At 52.6% G+C, this 17,765-nt stretch overlaps 1 protein-coding gene across 1 annotated transcript in view; it reads right to left on the bottom strand.

Moving 5' to 3' along the window:
- The window catches only part of TTC39A (tetratricopeptide repeat domain 39A), a 31,348-nt gene that overhangs the window by 1,515 nt on the left and 12,068 nt on the right, over positions 1 to 17,765 (bottom strand). The window contains exons 5-15 of the mRNA XM_010849657.1: positions 17,572 to 17,636; positions 15,418 to 15,517; positions 14,041 to 14,106; positions 11,994 to 12,102; positions 11,506 to 11,573; positions 11,365 to 11,424; positions 10,315 to 10,476; positions 5,127 to 5,218; positions 3,065 to 3,185; positions 869 to 980; positions 344 to 458 (exon numbers count right to left, since the gene is read on the bottom strand). Coding sequence (XP_010847959.1) covers positions 344 to 458; positions 869 to 980; positions 3,065 to 3,185; positions 5,127 to 5,218; positions 10,315 to 10,476; positions 11,365 to 11,424; positions 11,506 to 11,573; positions 11,994 to 12,102; positions 14,041 to 14,106; positions 15,418 to 15,517; positions 17,572 to 17,636 — 1,070 coding nt within the window. The remainder of the gene's footprint in view (positions 1 to 343; positions 459 to 868; positions 981 to 3,064; positions 3,186 to 5,126; positions 5,219 to 10,314; positions 10,477 to 11,364; positions 11,425 to 11,505; positions 11,574 to 11,993; positions 12,103 to 14,040; positions 14,107 to 15,417; positions 15,518 to 17,571; positions 17,637 to 17,765) is intronic.

The following is a 17,765-nucleotide window of genomic DNA, read 5'->3' on the forward strand; positions in this document are numbered from 1 at the left end:
TAGCTGTCTCTCTAATATCTGTACTCCCCAAGGATAGAGAGTCTCAGTTACAAACTCCAGGGGGCACCATTCACAGGAAACACTGCAGATAGGCTCCTGTCGCTGGGCATTCTGGTGGCCCTGGAGGACAAGGTCTGAATGATCTGGGCCTAGAAGGGTCCTGGCACAAAACAGAAGCTAGTACATGTGAAGCGAGTAGGAGCAGGCCAGAGTCAGGCACTGTGCGTGTGTGCGTATGGGAAGAGAAACCCAGAAAATGCCACCCTGGAGCCCCGGGCCCAGCAGTAGGCCATCTGGAGTGACAGCAGCCACAGAGGCACTTACTTGGCAGAGAGGCACTTACTTGGCAGAGATGATCCTGAAATTCTCCTCAGCCTCCTGGACACGGCCCAGATATTTCAGACACAGGCCTTTCAGCAGCTTCACCAAGCACTCGTCATCCACTGAGTACTCATTCTCTGAGAATAGGGGAGTGAGGGAAGACAGCTTTGTTCATTTTCTCAACACTCATGGAGCCCCTACTCTGCTGGGCCCTGGGGACACAGAGATGGCTCACACATGGCCCCTGTCCGCAGGGAGCGCACATCTGGGGAGGAAAGACAGATACTGAGACGATGACAATGCAGTGAAATCAGGACTGACTGAAGGAAGCTCGGGGCTTGTGGAAGCCCAGCAGAGGCCCTGATGCTCCCTGGGGGACAAGGAACAGCTTCTTGGAGGAGCTGTTACTGAAACTCAGCCTAGAAAGGCAGAGGACAATTACCAGGGCAGAGAAGTGAGGAAGGACATTTTGGGTAGAGGGAAACTTCAGCTGTAAAGACCTGTGGTCAGACCCAGCCTGGCCAGTTCAAGGGCCTGGGGTAGTCACCTGGGCCCTTTTCCAGCATCTCTTCAGCCTTGATGATAATCTCAAGGATCCCATCTGTGAGTTCCAGCTGCTTCCCAATCACAGCGTAGCCATTCCAAATGTACATCATTTCCTAGGGGCAGGGGAGCAAATCAGTCCTAGGTTTCCTCCCCAGTGGGGCCTCAAGCTTCTCCGTCTATAAAATGTGTAGCTCAGATGAGGATCACTAAAGGCCCTTCTAGCTCTAATCTTCCATGGTAAGTCTCAGCCCAGCTTTTGAAGCTGTAAGGCTTGAGGGAGTGATGGAGATTCTTATCTCTTACTTACGATTGAGATCTCTCCTTACCCCTGTGAGAATTTAAGATGGACCCGTATTCTCACTCTTTTCATATAGTTTTCAATTACGTTTCTGTTCCTGGGTCCCTAGGGCACTAGTCTGCACTCTCCCCATCTCTCTGTCCAAATTCCCCATCCTTTGAGAACAAGGTCATGCCCCTACTCTAAGGAGTTGTCTTCCTTGCTCCAGCTAACGGCCTCCTGTATTGGAAGAGTCATAGTTGACGTAAGCTCTTCAGGGGCTTAAGACCAAGTTACCTTCTCTCCTATTTCACTAAGGCAGTGGGCCTGAGTTTTCATCTATGAAACATGATTTCTTTCTTTGCCTTAACTGCCAGGAAGCTCAGAATACTAAATTTTCATTCTAGTAACTCTAATCTAGTTAGCCGAGATTAGCATTTCCTAAACTATCAGACCAAGCAATGGACATGACAGTGATTTGTATACATAAAGTTCTAGAAAGACTTTTTATAGTTTTTTTTATGTTCTAGGCAGGGACTTTAAGTTTTGACAAGTACTTATTAAATCATTACATGGTCTAAAAGAGTTCTGTGGCTAAATAACAGGGATAAACTGCACCTTCAAGCTTCTTCTCGGAGACCTACCATGCAGATGAGCATATAAAGGCTCCAAGAAGGTCTACAGTATGTAAACTTTGTTCAGGCCGGTCTTTCCCAAATGTATTTAATCACAGAAATAATCTTATGCACACATAGCATCTTGCAGGTTACAGTTTTGGAAATTCTCCCCTAAATATCCGGTTAGCTGCTTTCCCTGCCCCTCCTTACAACATATGCCCCAATTTGATGACAGCTTTATTGTATATTTTGAATTGTAAAATAGTTCAAAATTTATTTAAAGATATTCAGGATATAAGCTCAAAATAAATTCTACATAAATACTGAACTTGTTAATTTCTGTAGTGTTTAATAAGTTTTTATCAGCAGACTTTCATAGCTGCTCTATGAAATGGGCAAGGTAGATATTTACATTAAGGGGAAGGGGACCTTGTATGCAAGTCACACAATTAGTGAGCAGCAGAGCCAGGTCTCTGAAGCAGCACCCTTCCTACCTTTCTGGCTGCCTTATTATTTGAATAACAAGGACTCTTAACAAACTAGAACTTGCTCTGATGCCTGCTCAGATCATGCATGGAATTAGCATCATAATTGTGATTCAGAAAGTTATGATGGGCTCTGGAACCAGACTGCCTGGGTTCAGATTCTAACTCATCAGCTATGGGACTTGGACAAGTTATTTCATCTTTCTACTTATATCTTATCTATATTTTAGCTTCCTACGTATCTATTAGGCCTTTTTATCCCCTTCTGTAAAATGGAGATGCCACCAGCACCTAAGAGGGTTCTTGTGAAGATCAGATAAGGCAATAGGCAATGGGTGTAACGAGCCTTGAACACAGCATGTGCCCAGTAGCAATGCCAGCAATTACTGTTATTTCAAAGTTGACTGTAACAGGGGTCCCAGCCTCAGAAAAGCTTGGGGCAGTGATGGGGGAACAGTATAAACAATAATTAAAATCATGTGACAAGACAGAAACAGACAGGATGGCAACACAAACAGCTGAGAGATGCCTATCTAGGAGAGCTGCGCTCTCTGCTTTCAGGCATCTGCAGCCTGCTCACCTGTCTGCCCAACCCCATCCCTAGTAGACCAGTGCTTTCTCAGAGGTTGAGGTAGGCTCAAACTCATGTGTCCCTCACCCAGGGCCAGGTGATTTGTAAAATCATCTCCAGGCCCTGGGGTCATGAAGGTCTCTGTCCTGCATCCACACCCTCCAGGGTCACTGGCTATATCCCTGACCCTCAGCTAATCCCCACAATCCCAAATGAGTTCAGGACCAGTCAAGACCCTCCTACCCACCAGAGCAGGGACGGGCAATGAGATAGGTTTAGGGGAGAGGTAGCGTCTGGACTTTCGGATGGCAAACTTCTCTGTGGGTAGAGATTTCCCAGCAATCTTGAGTTTCAGGCCTGGCACAGCTCTGTGGAAGAGATGAGGGTGGAGAGAGGGCAAGAAAATGCTAGAACCGAGAGTCCCCAACCTGCCCAGCCTCTGCTTGACCCCTCTCTGGGCCTCATCATCTATATGATGAGAGTGTTGGCTTCATAGCCTGTGGCTACAGCCTAATTTCATAGGCCCTATTGCAAGATCTGACCACTTCCTATGGCTAGGCAGGCTCCTCTGCACCAGTAGCTAGAGGTGAGAATGTACATGACCACCACCACCGCCCCTCAGGCCTGCTATGCCTTCCAGTTGTCCCTCTCTACTCCCAGCCCCCATTTCCTGAGGGCCCAGCAGAAGTCTGACCCTAGTTTCACAGAGGAGATTAAAACTCATAAAGGGAAGGACCTGCCCAAGACCACACAGCACAAACCTTTCATTAAGTCTGGCCATGTGAGTTGCAGCCTCCTCAGCTGTTTCCAAGGGTAGAGTAAAATGTGGTATGCAGCTGAGCAAGACTACATCTGGGGCCCCACCCCCCCAGCTCTGCCTTGCCCTGAATTTCTGCCACGATCATGGGGGTATGGCTGTGACCTGAGCCGTCCAGGCCCAGGAAACAGCTGGACCTAGTTGTGAGGTCCCCAGCAAACACCTCTGCCACGTATTCACTGTGGAACCTCTCTGGGCCTGCTTTCTCATCCCTAAAATGGAGACAATGATATGGAAAGGAGAAGTTGTTATCCCCAAACATGCGTCTTTGGCATAAGGGTTATTTTAGGCTGATTATTTTTAAGAAAACAGCAAACACATCAAATGCTCTGAAAATCTAGTAGAATTTAACCTTCTCGTAAGAGACATTTTCAAGGAAAATGTCCATTTGTAAGGATGTCTTTCTCTAGACCAGGAAGAGGAGGAAGACTAATTCTCCAGAAACTTATCAATGAAGAAGGTGGAGACTAAAATCTGCATAACAACCATATACCCTCTCTTTTACCTGAAAACCTCCCACAACTGGCTCCCCATCCAACTACATCTTCTTTTTTGCTTTAGCTGGAGATGACATTTAAGGTAACAGCTTGGGCCATTTCAGAGAGTCAACTCAGTTTTCCTGGGTCCCTCCCATACAGAAGTTATTAAATTTTTGTTTGCTTTTCCATTAATCTTATTATGAGGGTCTCAGCCAAGAATCTAGAAGGATGGAGGAAAAATACCTCTTATTTCCCCACAGATTCTTACCTTCACAAATCTTCTAGAAGAGTTACATAAGATAAAGAAACTAAGTCACTCAGTAAATGACAGCACCCTGTGACTGTGACAGCCCAGGAAGCAATGGTTACACTCATTTCCATATCTGCACGTTGGGGCCAACCCTCACCATGACTGGGGAAAAGCCCAAGGCTCCCGCCTCAGGCCTGCCATGGCTGAGTCCTGCTCCAGGCCCTTCGCAGAAGGCAAACACAGCAGTGCAGGTAAGAATAAAAACAGCCACCATGTACTGGCTCCAGGCCCCACCGCAGACTCTTTAAATCTAGTCTCTATTTGATTTGCAAAACAACCCTGCAAAGCCGAGTTTGTTATTCCCATTTTACAGATGCTGAAAGGGTCCCAGATGACACAGGTAACAAATGGCAGAGGCCAGATTTAATCCTGCTTACGTGATTCCAACTCTGCTTTTCTGAGTGTATCAGGTTAACTCAGGCAGAAGGAACCTCTCTGGACCTGTGTCCGCATCTGTGCTACACTCTGGATCAAAGAGGCACAGTGGGAACGACGTTGACAAAACCACTTTTATGAAAGAAAACCTCTGAACAGATTCAAAGGGCTCTAACAGCAGCAGCAAGAGGAGGTGGGGTGGGGGAGGATTGGGGAGGGCTGGGGGTTCCGGGCCCTGGGGATGACAAGCCCCCATCTCCCTCTGCTCAGGGTGGCTGTGGGCAGAGCCTGGCTGAGACCTACAATGGAATGCAATGGCCGCACCCACCTAAACAACTCCACTTCGTCATCTCCGAACGGTTTGTAGTCCTCCTTCCCAAACATGCTGAGGTAGGCGGCCTTCATGTAGATATAGGTGGCCTGTGTGAGGCAGAGCAGCAGTCAGGTATAAGCAACCTGCCCTCCAAATCACAGTCCTGAACTGGCACACACACCTCACTGGAACCTCACTATTATCCCCAACCCCCAGGGGAGAAACTGGGTCAGGAAGCTGAAGCAACTTGAGTCTGTGACCTAGGAGTTAAATCCGTGATGGGCCATGTCTAAGCACCTGACCTCTCCACTTTGAAGCCACTGGGCAGACGGCAAGCAACTAGTGGTGCGCCAGGCGGAGCTGAGGACAGGATGGAGATACAAAGACGGGGCGGCAGGGGCTTCAGGGAAGATGCAAAGGGAAGCAGCCACTTCACACTGGGCCCTTGAAAGCCAACGGGAAGATTCACGGAAACAGAAAAAGGACCTTCCAGGCAAAAGGAACGTCCTGATCAAAGGGAGGGCAGAGACGTGTGTAAGGGGGGTACAAATGGGTGGGTAGCATAAAGCATGGAATACCCAAGAAGTGTGAGGCCAGGAGGGGCAGGGACCCGGGTTGTGGCTCATCTCAGGGTCCCTTGGTGAGACTGCTTGCTGTGTACCAGGCACTTTACATATATCCCAAAGACAATGCCAGAAAGGAATCTGTACCCTACCTCTGCTTCCTGGGGCCGCAGGGCTGCTAGGGGCAGAGCTGGGAGGGACCCCAGGTGTGTGTGGCTTCAAGGGATCCACTGACAAGAAAGGGGTGGTTTGCAGAGCCCCAACCTCACCCCCATCTCAGAGATGTATCCCTGAAAGCCGCTCCCCTTTGCCTGAAGGTCAATGCTGGAGGAGCCTGGCTCTGTGCTGCCCTCCAGTGGTCAAGTATTGAACCACAGCTAGACCCCCTGGGGCTGCTACCCAGCAGAGTATAGTGGGTAGAGGAGGGAAGGGAGCCGGACATCCTGGAGTCTAGTCCTAGGAGAAGGTGGAAAGCAATCTCCACCTGGGAGCCCCACCCATGCTGAAACCCAGGGCTGCTCCCAGTTCCAGCCTGCCCTCAGCACCTCAGCCTGCCCTTCACAACGTGAGGAAAACCTGGTCTTTGCGGGTGTGCTAAGAAGATGCTCCCCTCAGTGAAATCTGTCCCCCATCCCCTCTTTAACCTCCTGGTGTCACCTGTGCCTTCTCCCTCCGCCTGGCCCCAGTACTGAGCCACCAAGCCCTCAGGACTTTACTACCCACAGAGCTCTTGAATCCCACTGGCCTGGCCCTATCACGCCACACCGTCTCCCCGCTCCAGGCCTTGCCCTAGTCCATGTGGTCTCCTCACTGATGTCCTGCTCCCACTCCTGCCCCCCACCAGCCATTCTCCACACCACTGCCATGTGGACATTTTAGAATAAGGTCACAGCAGTTCCTCTTTGACTCATGATACCCCATCACACTTAGGGAAAAGGCCCACATTCCCTGTCATGGCCTGCGAGGCCCGATGCAGCTTCCCTCAATTTCTCCTCCAGCTTCGTCACTGGTGCCCCCTCGCTCTAGCCACACTGGCCTCTGGGCTGTTTCCAGAATATACCAACTCATGGCTTCAGCTTCCTTCTACACCTGTCCTAACATCTACCAGGCCTGGAACATTCTTCACGGAGATGTCAGCCTGGCTTGCTCCTTCACTCCATTCTGGTGTCTTCTCAGGCAGGCCCCTCCTGACCATACTGTTCTCCACATCCTGCACCCGCACCTTGCCCAGTTTTTCATTGCACTTAAGCAGAACCTGACGTTATCTCACACTGCACATCATCTATGTTTCTTGTCTCTCGCCCCACTAGAACATGAGCCTCGAGGTCTTTGCTTTGTTCAGTTGTAGATGACCTGCCCTAGAATAGGACTGGCATGTGAGGGTGCCCAGTGACTGCAGGACAGATGTCTAAAAGCACAAATACAAGCCACAAGCAACAAGGGCTCCCCCACTGTCAGGCTAAAGCCCAAACAGCCACTCAGGGCCCTGGAGACTGGCTTCTCTGGCTCCTCCTCCAGGCCACTCTTCCCCATCACTCCCTAAACTCACCTCAGGCCCCTGCTTGTGCTGTCCCTCTGCCTGGGACCCCACTGTCCCTTTGTTGCCAGGCGCATCTGTGGGCTTCCTGTCAGAGCTTCTTCCCCAACCCTGCCCCCCACCCGGACTGAGTCAACAGGAATTAGGACAGATGCAGTGACCTAGCATGGTGAGAGCCATGGGCATCCAAGTTCCTAAGGGATGTTATGGGGCCATGCTGATGGAGAGCCATAGCCACCCTGCCTGAGGGGGAGTCCGGTCTCCCAGAGTTACCTGTTTGCCTATTGATTCCACGTATTTATTCTGCTGGATTATTCTACTAGCTTCTGTGCAGGCAGACAGTCCTTGTCCCAAAGAAGCTTCCAGTGTGTGGCTTAGAGGGGGAAGATCCCTCCACGGCCCCCCTGCACTTCCATCCACAAGCCCTTCACCTGGTTAAACAGGGCCTCCTGGCAGCCCCCTGGCTCCCCAGCCTGTGCCCTGAAGTTCTCCTGGCCTGGCGTGTCCTTCTGCCACCATAACTCCTCGTCCTTCGAGACTTTCAGTTCAGACATCTCCTTTTCCAGAAGCCTTCCTTGTCCTCTTGGCTGGGCTAGTCAGGGCTGCCTCTGAGGCCCCCTCGACCCCCGCATTGCGGCACTGAGCACACAGTTGTCACCGCCTGGTTTCTGGCTGCAAGCACTAGGGCCGAGGCCCACAGGGTGAGCCAGCCTAGCACGGGCAGACAGAGCAGAGGCCCACGGGGTGAGCCAGCCTAGGGGCTGGCACGCAGGGCAGTGGCCACGGGCCAACTCCCTAGAGCTAGAAGCTGGTGGACTTCAGTAGCCAAGCGCTGGAAATTAGGGATGAATGAGGCCCGAGAACTCGAGGTGCCACAACCTCTACCTACTTTCACAGGAAACCCTTTTGAGAAAAGCATTGCAGAGAGAGGGGGGCTGACCACCCCAAAGCCACAGAGCTGAAGACTGAGCCAACTCACAGCCAGACTTGCTGACATGTGGGAGGCCTGGCCCTCCCTCTGTTCCTCACAGAAGCTCTGTGGCCACCTCAGGTCTCTTCTTCCCTGGTAGAAGGCCCAGCTGCCTGCCCCACTTCACAAGCAGGCTTCTGCTGCTGCTGCTGCTAAGAAGGCTTCTAGATCACTTTAATTTAAACAGGTTCCCGGAGGCTTTGTTGGGAGGGGGAGGGATGAGGGATGAATGCTGGCCCACAGGGGCTGGGCCTGAGGAAGTGCCTTCAACAGCAAGGTGGCCTTAGGGCAAGCTGGGCCTACTCAGGGGAACTGAGGAGCAAGGGAAAAGCAGAGGCCTTGGAGCCACACAAAACTGTCTTCAGACCCTGTGTGTGTCACCAACTGCTGTGTGGCCCAGGGAAGTCTCTCACCTTCTCTTAGCCTCAGTGTCTCTCATGTGCCTGATGGAGATAACATCTACCTCCCTGGGTGTAATGTGGAGGAAAGGACAAGCGCTGGGCACACAGTCAGAGCTCAGAGAAAGCCCACTCCTCCTCCCAGCCCTGCCTGCCCTGAGCCAGTGAAAGTGAAAGTCACTCTGTTGTGCCCAACTCTCTGTGACTCAATGGACTGTAGTCCACGAAGCTCCTCTGTCCGTGGAATTCTCCAGGCAAGAATACTGGAGTGGGTTGGCATTCCCTACTCTAGGGGATCTTCCCAACCCAGTAATCGAATCCATGTCTCCTGCACTGCAGGCAGATTCTTTACCATCTGAGCCACCAGGGAAGCCAGCCCTGAGCCAGAGAGTCCCTTTCAGCCTGGGCCCTAGGCAGGGTGACTGAATAGGGACTTCCATGCAAAGGTGGGGGAAAGATGAGAAAATCAGGGTCACTGAGACATACGTGCTATGGATTTCACAATAGTGGATGCTCTCTGATGATCTAAATGATTCTAAGACTCTTATCTGTGTTATCATTACTCTATGATGATAACGGCTCATACTTGTTTCACCACTTACCATGATAATACTTTGCCCACCTGATATGAAGAACTAACCCACTGGGAAAGACCCTGATGCTGGGAAAGATTGAAGGCAGGAGACGGGGATGACAGAGGATGAGATGGTTGGATGGCATCACCAACTTGATGGACATGAGTTTGAGCAAGCTACCAGGAGTTGGTAGTGATGAACAGGGAAGCCTGGCGTGCTGCAGTCCATGGGGTTGCAAAGAGTCAGACACAACTGAGCAACTGAACTGAACTGAACCATGATAAACATTTATGCTGAGCATCTGTTTTGTTTCGCCTCCATGGCATCTCCTTAATGCTCACTCCCAACAACACTTATTCTGGGGCATCAACTCATTTTTCTTTGGGGGAATCACCCCTCTCCTACTTCTAATCCATGAGGGGTCTTCCCACTCCTGTTTCCAGGCACTGGCCTGTGATCTATGCAGACCAATGAGGCTCTGTCATGGGACTTTGGTTGAAACCAAATGGGAGAGGCAGCCCATAGCCACCCTGCTGGCACATCAAGAGAACCTGCCTGTACAATGAAGAAGTCACAGAGAAGAGCATAGTCCCAGCTGGAAAAAATAAGCCCAAATGACTTAGAATTCCTGGAGTCAGCCCAACCTGAAATCAGATGTGCCTGGAATTTTCAGTTATATGAACCAATAAGCCTTTGTGTTTACACCTGCGTAGTCATGTAACATGTCCACTAGCTCCATGTGACTTTTTACATTTAAATTAAAATAGAATAAAATTGAAAACATCCAGTTTCCCAGTTGCAGTAGGCACATTTCAAGAGCTTGGCGTGCACATGTGACTGGGGGCTCCCACACTGGACAGCTCGGAACATTTTCACTGTAACAGAAAGTTCTGTTGGGCAACACTCACGCAGACCACGTGAGTGACACTTCTGTCCCTTGTGGCTAAAAATCTCGATACCTTGTAGTTCTAAAGGTCACCTGTTTCCCGTGGTCTTTAGTTCCTTCCAACCCTGAGGTCTAGTAGAATTTGTGGTTTTGCTTAAACTATAGCTGAGATCTCTGTGTTCAGTTAGGGGTTTGGTCCCGGTCTGGGGGCTCATGGCCAGTCTAGGCTGGTCTTCTGGTCTCCCTGTTCCCCCAACATGTGGTGTCAGCCCACCTTGGACCAGGAGTTCTCCTTGCTGAGCAGGTCTGCATAGAAGTAGGCCATCTTCCACTGGGCCTTGTAGGTGAAGCACCACATCAGCTCCCAGTAGCACATGTGGTGGAACTGCTTCCAGTGCTGCTGGGCCTCACAGCACTCCTCGAACCGCTGGATGGCCTGTGGGTACCCAACACTGAGCCTCTGCCAGTACCCCCAGCCCCAGCCGTCCGCCCCAACCCCCCGCCACACCCTCCATCCCTGCCCAGCTCCACAACTCCCCCCGCCCCGTGCCAGCCTCAGGAGCAGGGCGAGCAGCAGCATCGGGGAGACAGCGGGTGTGGCCTCCAGTCCCAGTTCTATCCTCAAAGTCTTACATGACCTTGGGCCCAGTTACCAACCCTCCTAGGGACTCTAGTCTTTCGGCACAAAGCGAAAGGGTGCGGGACAGAGCTATAACAGAGGCATAATAGGCAGTGGGAAGTGTTAAAGTGATATAATGATGTCTCTGCCTCAGAGCAAACTCCAAAGGTTCCGGCAGCTTCCACAGAGTGACCCGGCCCGGGGCGTCTGTCCTTCGGCCTGAGGAACCACAGCCAGGACCAGCAGGAAGCACCAGAACTCCGAGAGTCACGGAGTCTGTCCTGGGCCTTGGCTTAGTGCTGGGGATTCTGCCAGGGTGGTAAGCCTCCCCTCTCTCACCCCTTCCACGGTTCCCTCCCACCTTGGAGCCCAGATCCTTAGTCAGGCCGTCCAGGCGCCTGCTTCGCCCCTGGCAGCAGGCTCCAGCCTGTCACCCTGCCCTGGACAGTGGACCCTCTCGCCTCTCTGCCTTACTCAAGGGCACTGTATCCCTCCTTCTCCCTGCCAATCCCACTCACCAGCACTGCCACCTCCTCCCTCTCCCTCCCAGACTCTCGAGTCGTTGGCAGCGCCTCTCCTGGGCCTGCTCCCTTCGTGGGTCTTCTCTCAGCACCCCCTCCCAGTCTGCCTGTCTCCTGTCTGTGTGTCTGCTGTCCTGGGAGACCTGAGGGGCCTCCAGCACTGGCTCAGACTCCTGTTACTTACCGCATCAACATTGCCTTTAATGACTTCAATCCGCCCCGCAAAGAACAGGAAGATGGCGCCCTACAATGACATGTATCTGGGTTTGTGGGGGTCCACAGGGCACATGTGGGCTGCGGGTGTCTGCCAAGAGGTAAGGCTCACCTTAGGGTATCGCTTCAGGTAGGGTCTCAAGAGCTTCTCTGCCTCCTCGATGTTGACGTTCCCGGTGCCTGAAGGGGGTGGGGGGGCAACAGGACTCGTCACCATTCTCCCTGGTGGTCCTCCCAGCAACCTGCCAGGGGCTTCTCAGGGCCTCCATTTCTGCTCTGTGAAATGCGGATGCTAACTCTTCTGTCTCCAGGGTGACGTGGGGACTGAATAAGACACTAGGGCTGACAGCATCCTCATGCCCTCTACAAGGTGGGCAGGACCCACCTCCATTTCACAGATGAGAACATCGAGTCTGGAACCCAGTCACACTGTAAAGAAGTGAGTGTCCAGGCCCCTGGACAGTTGCGGTTCTACTGTTTCTGGTTTCAGGGCCCCCTCCCCAATCCTGGGGGCCCAGCAGACCCTTGCCCTCTCACCCCTGCCCTAAGAGGCAGTCAAAGCCCAGAGGCCCTGGCGCTCACTGTGGGGGGCGCTCCTACCAAGCACGAAGGTGAGGAAGGTGTGGTAGCAGAGCAGCAGCATGACGCAGAGCACGGCGCGGAAGCTGTGCCCCGACGCCCCCTCCTCCAGCTGCAGCAGCCCGTAGTCCTGGGGGAAAGACGGGGACAGCTGAGGCAGCCAGGCCTGAGCGCCCCCCGCTCCAGCCCAGGACCTGGGGCAGGGGAGGGGCAGGGAGGTCCCTGGACAGCTGTGAGGGCGCCACTGCTGCGGAAGGGGCCAGAGATCGCTGGGCTCCGAGCCTGGAGCCCTGGAGGCCACGCAACCAGGAACGAGAGGTCATCCCTCTCAGCACCTCAGCCATCTTGCTGGGGGCAGAGTACCCCACTGCCACAGCCAGGGCAAAGACAAGGGCGTCCCCTACCTCCCTAATAGCCCCTTCCCCATTCCTCCTATAGTCGCCTGCTCAGTCCCCATGGTGGGTGCCAAGGCCGTGAGCAGCCCCAAGTCTGGTCGGGGAGTAGAAATGACAAGGAGGTAGATAATCCTAACCCAGGCTCAGGGCACAGACAGGGCCATAGCAACTGCAGGCCGGGAAGGCTGCCAGGAGGAGAAGGCTCCAGAGCCTGCCTGGGGAGGAGCAAGAAGCCAGACTATGCTTGTATCACCACCGGCAGTTTCTGCCCCACTGCCTATCCTAGAGTGTGTTCCTGATCTTTCTAACAGATACATCTGACTTGCCTCACCCCTGCTGCAAACGCTCCACAGCCCCCTTGACTTTGGGATAAAGATGAAGCCAGAGCTTGTGGGTGTATGAGGTCCCTCTTGCTCCGGCCTTGCCACCCTCTCTTCCTGGCCAGGCCACCCTGTCCCACCTCTCAGACTTTCTCGTGTTCTTCCATCATCATCCTGAGATCCTACTCGGGACCCAAGGGCCTTCTTATTAAAAAAAAAAACCAAAAAAACAAAAAAAAAAAACCTGAGGACTTTCAGAGCCTCTAACGAGTGTTTCCCTGGGCCCAGGCCATGGACCACAGAGGGCAGCCAAGCCTGTACGTGTCCTGGGACAGGTGAGAAGAAGCGCAGGGTCCCAGGTGAGGAGCGGCCCTTCCCAGTACTCGTCTGTCCTCAGGCTACAGGAGAAAGCCTCAGTGTGGTGCTGGAGCGTGCAGCATCACCCTGCTCTAAGCTGTCTTCCACACAAAGAGAAACAGGCTACACAATCTGGTGGACCAAGGAAGACTGCTTGGTCCTGTAGTATTTATTGTTACGATCATGCTCTTACCACGCCACATAATATGGGTTCTCTGTGTAGTAATGTTTCCTTTAAATAAATTTAAGTAAAAAAAAAAATAAGAACCACATTTGAGAAAAATAATATGTAAATAATAATATAGAGGTCTGTGCACATGGCAAAAAATCAGGAAAGACTGGAGAAAGTCCAAGCTGGAGAAACACTGATTTGATCAGTGGAGAGGGCAGTCAGCGGTCTTTGTTCAGAGTCACAGGAAGAAGGGGATGAGGCTAGACAGACTCAGGGCTCCTGTCTTACAGGTTAATGCTCCTTGTACCATTCTGGGTCTCCACCAGGGAGCCCTCCCTGATCTGCTACCTGGCACTCAGGGTCCTGCCCTCAGTAAAGCCTCTGGGTTCTTGAGTCCTCTGGTTTCCACCTCAAGGCCCAGTGCACAGCAGGGCTCCCCATGGGCATCTCCTAGACAAGAAAATGGTCCCAAGGGGAGGGACTTGCTCAAGGCTATCTGAGGGGAGAAGGACCAGGTTCCTAACACCTGCCAGACATAGAGATGATGACCCCAGGCCCCTAAAGGACCCCAGGAGCCGCTCTTCATACCCACCCTCACCCTAGAGCCTCTCCACCCTGAGAAGAGCCTGACAGCAATCACTGGTCCCATTTGCAGGAGAGCAGACTGAGGCCTAGAGAGGCCTGGGCCTTGTCCCGGGTCTCACACCGAGGTGGGCGCTGAGCCAGGGCTGGCGCTAAGGCCCCATAGCCCCTCAGCCACACCCCACCAGCTGAGCTCCAGCCCTGGAGCTGAGGATTGGGAGCCCCAGGAGGGAGGTGGTTACCTTGTTTCCTGAAAACCCTACGAACTCAAGCAGCCGCAGGATCCTGGTAGGAAGCATGGACAGCGTCTGAAGAGAGAGCCAGGCGAACTCATGATGGGTGGGGGCCACCCCTCCCAAATGCAGACCTCCACAGTCCTGGGGGTGATCCCTGAGGTGCAGGCCCATCTCTGGAATGCCCATGAGGCCGCCCCCAGCTCCCACTGATGGAGAGAGGCACTACAACATGACAATAAGGAAAAGACTGCGTCTCGATCCTAACCTCACCACTCCCAGCTTGGTCACCTCTCTCTGCCTCAGTTTCCTCATCTGTAAAATGGAAATAAAAATAGCCCCTACCAGACGGATCACATTAATACACATGAAGCGCGTAACAGAGGTTGCACCTAGCAGTTAGCTATTGTTATTACACTTAATCCCTGCTTTGTACCAGGAGATTCATTGCATTGAATCTCGGAACAGTCTTGCAAAGAAGGGATTTACTGCTATGTCTGACAGAGGGAGAAACAGAGGCATAAGATAAGTGACAGAATATGCCCAGGGCTCCACAGATCAGAAGTGGAGCCACTTCTTGAGCCCAAGACAGTCCAGCTACAACCTGCTAAAGTATCTGATGCACTCTGCAGCTTGTATTTCTCAGCACTTGGGCCAGAATCACTGCTCCCATCGTACAAATGAGGAATCTGAAACCCAGAGAAGGGCAGGGATCCCCATCTGAACAGGCTTTGCCTATAGGGGAGGAGCCACCGCCCACCACACACACTTTGGGGGAAGTCCCTGGCCACCCAGGGCCAGGAGTCTGAATCATCCAAGAGCAGCTCCTCCTCCCAGGAGCAGGCACACCTCTTCTGAGCCTCCCTGACTCAGCTCACGCTGTTCCCTCTGCCTAGAATGCTCTTTCTGCCTGAAAAACTTCCCTTACCTGTGGATCCTTCAAGTTCCAGCTCAAATACTCCCTGCTCCCCAGAACCTTCCCCAACTCCTGCAGAAAGAAGTTCTGGCTTTCTGTTCCCCATGGGTCACCGGTTGTTTCCAGGCCTGTCTCCTTCCCAGCCACTGGTCAATGTCTAACCACCAGCTTTCTGGGGAGGAAAAGGCCCTGATGTCTTGTGTTTGTCAATTTCTGATGTATAAATATTGTCGCCATAGTTGATTTCAAGCTTCAACTTGCCTCAGGAAGAAACGTACAGAAGGGACCATGGAGCCATGGCCAGCCCCCACTCCCACCCCAGCTATGAGTTACCTCCAGGCCGGCAGTGTGTCTGCTTCATCACCGGGGCCCAGGACAGTAACCTGGCAGAGACCCAGTGTAGCCAGTGATGTGCAGGGGAGATTAACCTTGAACCCAGATGCTGGACACGGGGAGGTACGCCCACTCACCAGGTTGAAGGCGCCCACGCCGAGCTTCACCCCTCCTTCAAAGTGCCTGTGGTTCTCCCCCTTGCAGTACTGTGAGGACTGCACGAGGCTGTCCAGCTCCCTGTGGAGGGAGGCAAAGCCTGTTTCAGCCACAGCTGGGGGGCGGGGTCCCCTTCCAGCTGGGGCCAAGTGGCCCCTACTTCTTACTGACCTCAGAACTCCCTGGTGGTAGATGTGTAACTGTCTGGCAATCCAGAGAGCCGATTTCGAGGAACCTCTAGCCCCATCTCCCACCGTAATGACACACCCTTTGCTCTTGAATTTCAGCTCTGTCAGCTCTCGCACACCCGCCTCATCTGACCTCTAGGCATTGGCTTGTGCTCTGCATTCTGTCTAGAACAGCTCCTCAACCTCAGTACTACTGATAAGTTTAGGCTGGATAACTGGATAATTCTTTGTTCAGACTACGGGGGAGGGAGGCTGTCCTGCACATCTTAGGAAGTTTAGCAGCATTCCTGACCTCCACGCACTAGCTGTCAGGAGCAGCCTCCCCCAGTATGACAAGCAAAATGTTTCTGGACATTGCCAAATGTCTCATCGGGGGGAAACTGGCCCTAGATGAGGAACACTGGGCTAACTCCAACAGCACCTCCTTAAGGAAGTCTTCCTGGAGTTTCTTGGTCGGAATCCAACCCTCTTCCTTCTGGTCACCCATAGCTCTGAGCACATACATATGCCAGTCCGCCTGGGGCAGGACAGGGAAATTAAAGAGGTACCTGCCTCCTCCGCAGGCCATGAGCATCTCAAGAGCATTCACTCAGGAAACACTGACTGAGCTTCTCTGGACGGCAGGGCACAAAGCTGTCAAGCTACTATCTTCACAACTCTCCCCTCTCAGGGACGGACCCCCATCAAGTCACTGACAGGAAGAGGGGGAACCCTGGAGCCTGACCTCATTTGGAGTGCTGGGAAGGTTTCCTCAAGGGGCTGACATCTGAGCTGAAACCTGAGGAACGAGGAGCTAGCCTGCACAGAGTGTTCCTGGCAGAGAGAACAGCATGTCCAAAGGCCCTGAGGTAGGAATGAGCTGGCCTGTTTGAAAAACTGAGGGAAGGCCCAAATGTCTGAGGCAGAGGGGGACAGGAGATGTGGTTACAAGAACAAACGGAGCTCCCAGGAGTGACTCGGCAAAGACCTGGGACTTTATTCTAAGAGCAAGACAGGTCTTGGGAGTTGGCAGGGAGTGACCTGACAAGGTTTGTGCTTTGAAAACATCACTCTGGCAGCAGGTAGGGAGACTGGAGGGGCCAGAACACACGTCTGGTTTCCTTGAGCAATTCCAGCAGAGACCACACAAAGGAGCATGGTATCCATATACTGCATGGCGTGTTATACCCCAGCAATACCTTGAAATCAACCTCACAGTGTCTCCACAGGAAAACTCTCACATTAAGTGGGCAAAGTAATGGCAACAGTCTCGAGTCAATTCAAGTCCACTTTTAATGGAAAAGGAGTTTCAATGCCAAACTGGGGGCAGGAGGGAGGGTTAATTCCTTTCAGAGCTTTACTGGTCTGGGAATTACAGACAAGGACTGCAGAGCCATGTTGGGCAGAAGTGCTCTGGATTAAGTCTTCATTCTTTGGTCCATAAACACGGCCCTATGTGTGGCCCAGTGCTGAGCCGGCATGGAAATAACCTACCTGGCCCTCGAGGAGCTCCCAGTCTCGGGAGGGGGTGTGTATATATAAGCACCATGTCTACATATTGGTGGGTTCAAGGAAGGCTTCCTGGGGAAAGTGGCATTTGGATGGGGCCTTAACATCTATTGCTGTCCTCAAAATTATTGCTCCTGCATCTTTCTCCTACCTCAACCAGACCGAGCTGCTAGTGCAGAATATGTCTTATTTTTCCCTAGTTCAGAGTTAGGCACAAAGACAGCACTTGGGGGGACCAAATGAACAGATACACCCAGAAAACCAGGGGAATAATATTCCAGAAAACTGAGGTCCTCAGGTTGCAGAAATGTGAGGTCACAAGCATTCTAGGTCTCCTGCCTCCAGCCAGCACCCTCTACCTCCCACAATGCAGCCTGAGGGGCACAGGATAGTAGATGCTGTGCTCTGCTGTGCCCCCCAATGCCACATCCACCCCCCACCCAGGCCAGTCCCACTCACTTGTAGGTCTGGTAGCTGTTTCGAACTTTGATGCCGCCCTTGATGAAGCTCACCATGTTCTCGTCCTGCAGGAGGGAGACTTGCTAAGAGCCAGGCCTGGGTGGTTAGCCACAGGCTTGAGAGGATCCTCAAGGCTCCAGATCCTTCCTGGCTCTCCCTCGGCCTCACTTTATGAGGGGCCCTGCATGGGTAGG

Source organism: Bison bison, unplaced genomic scaffold (genome assembly GCF_000754665.1).
Source record: "Bison bison bison isolate TAMUID 2011002044 unplaced genomic scaffold, Bison_UMD1.0 scf7180017851016, whole genome shotgun sequence".
Lineage (NCBI taxonomy): Eukaryota > Metazoa > Chordata > Mammalia > Artiodactyla > Bovidae > Bison > Bison bison.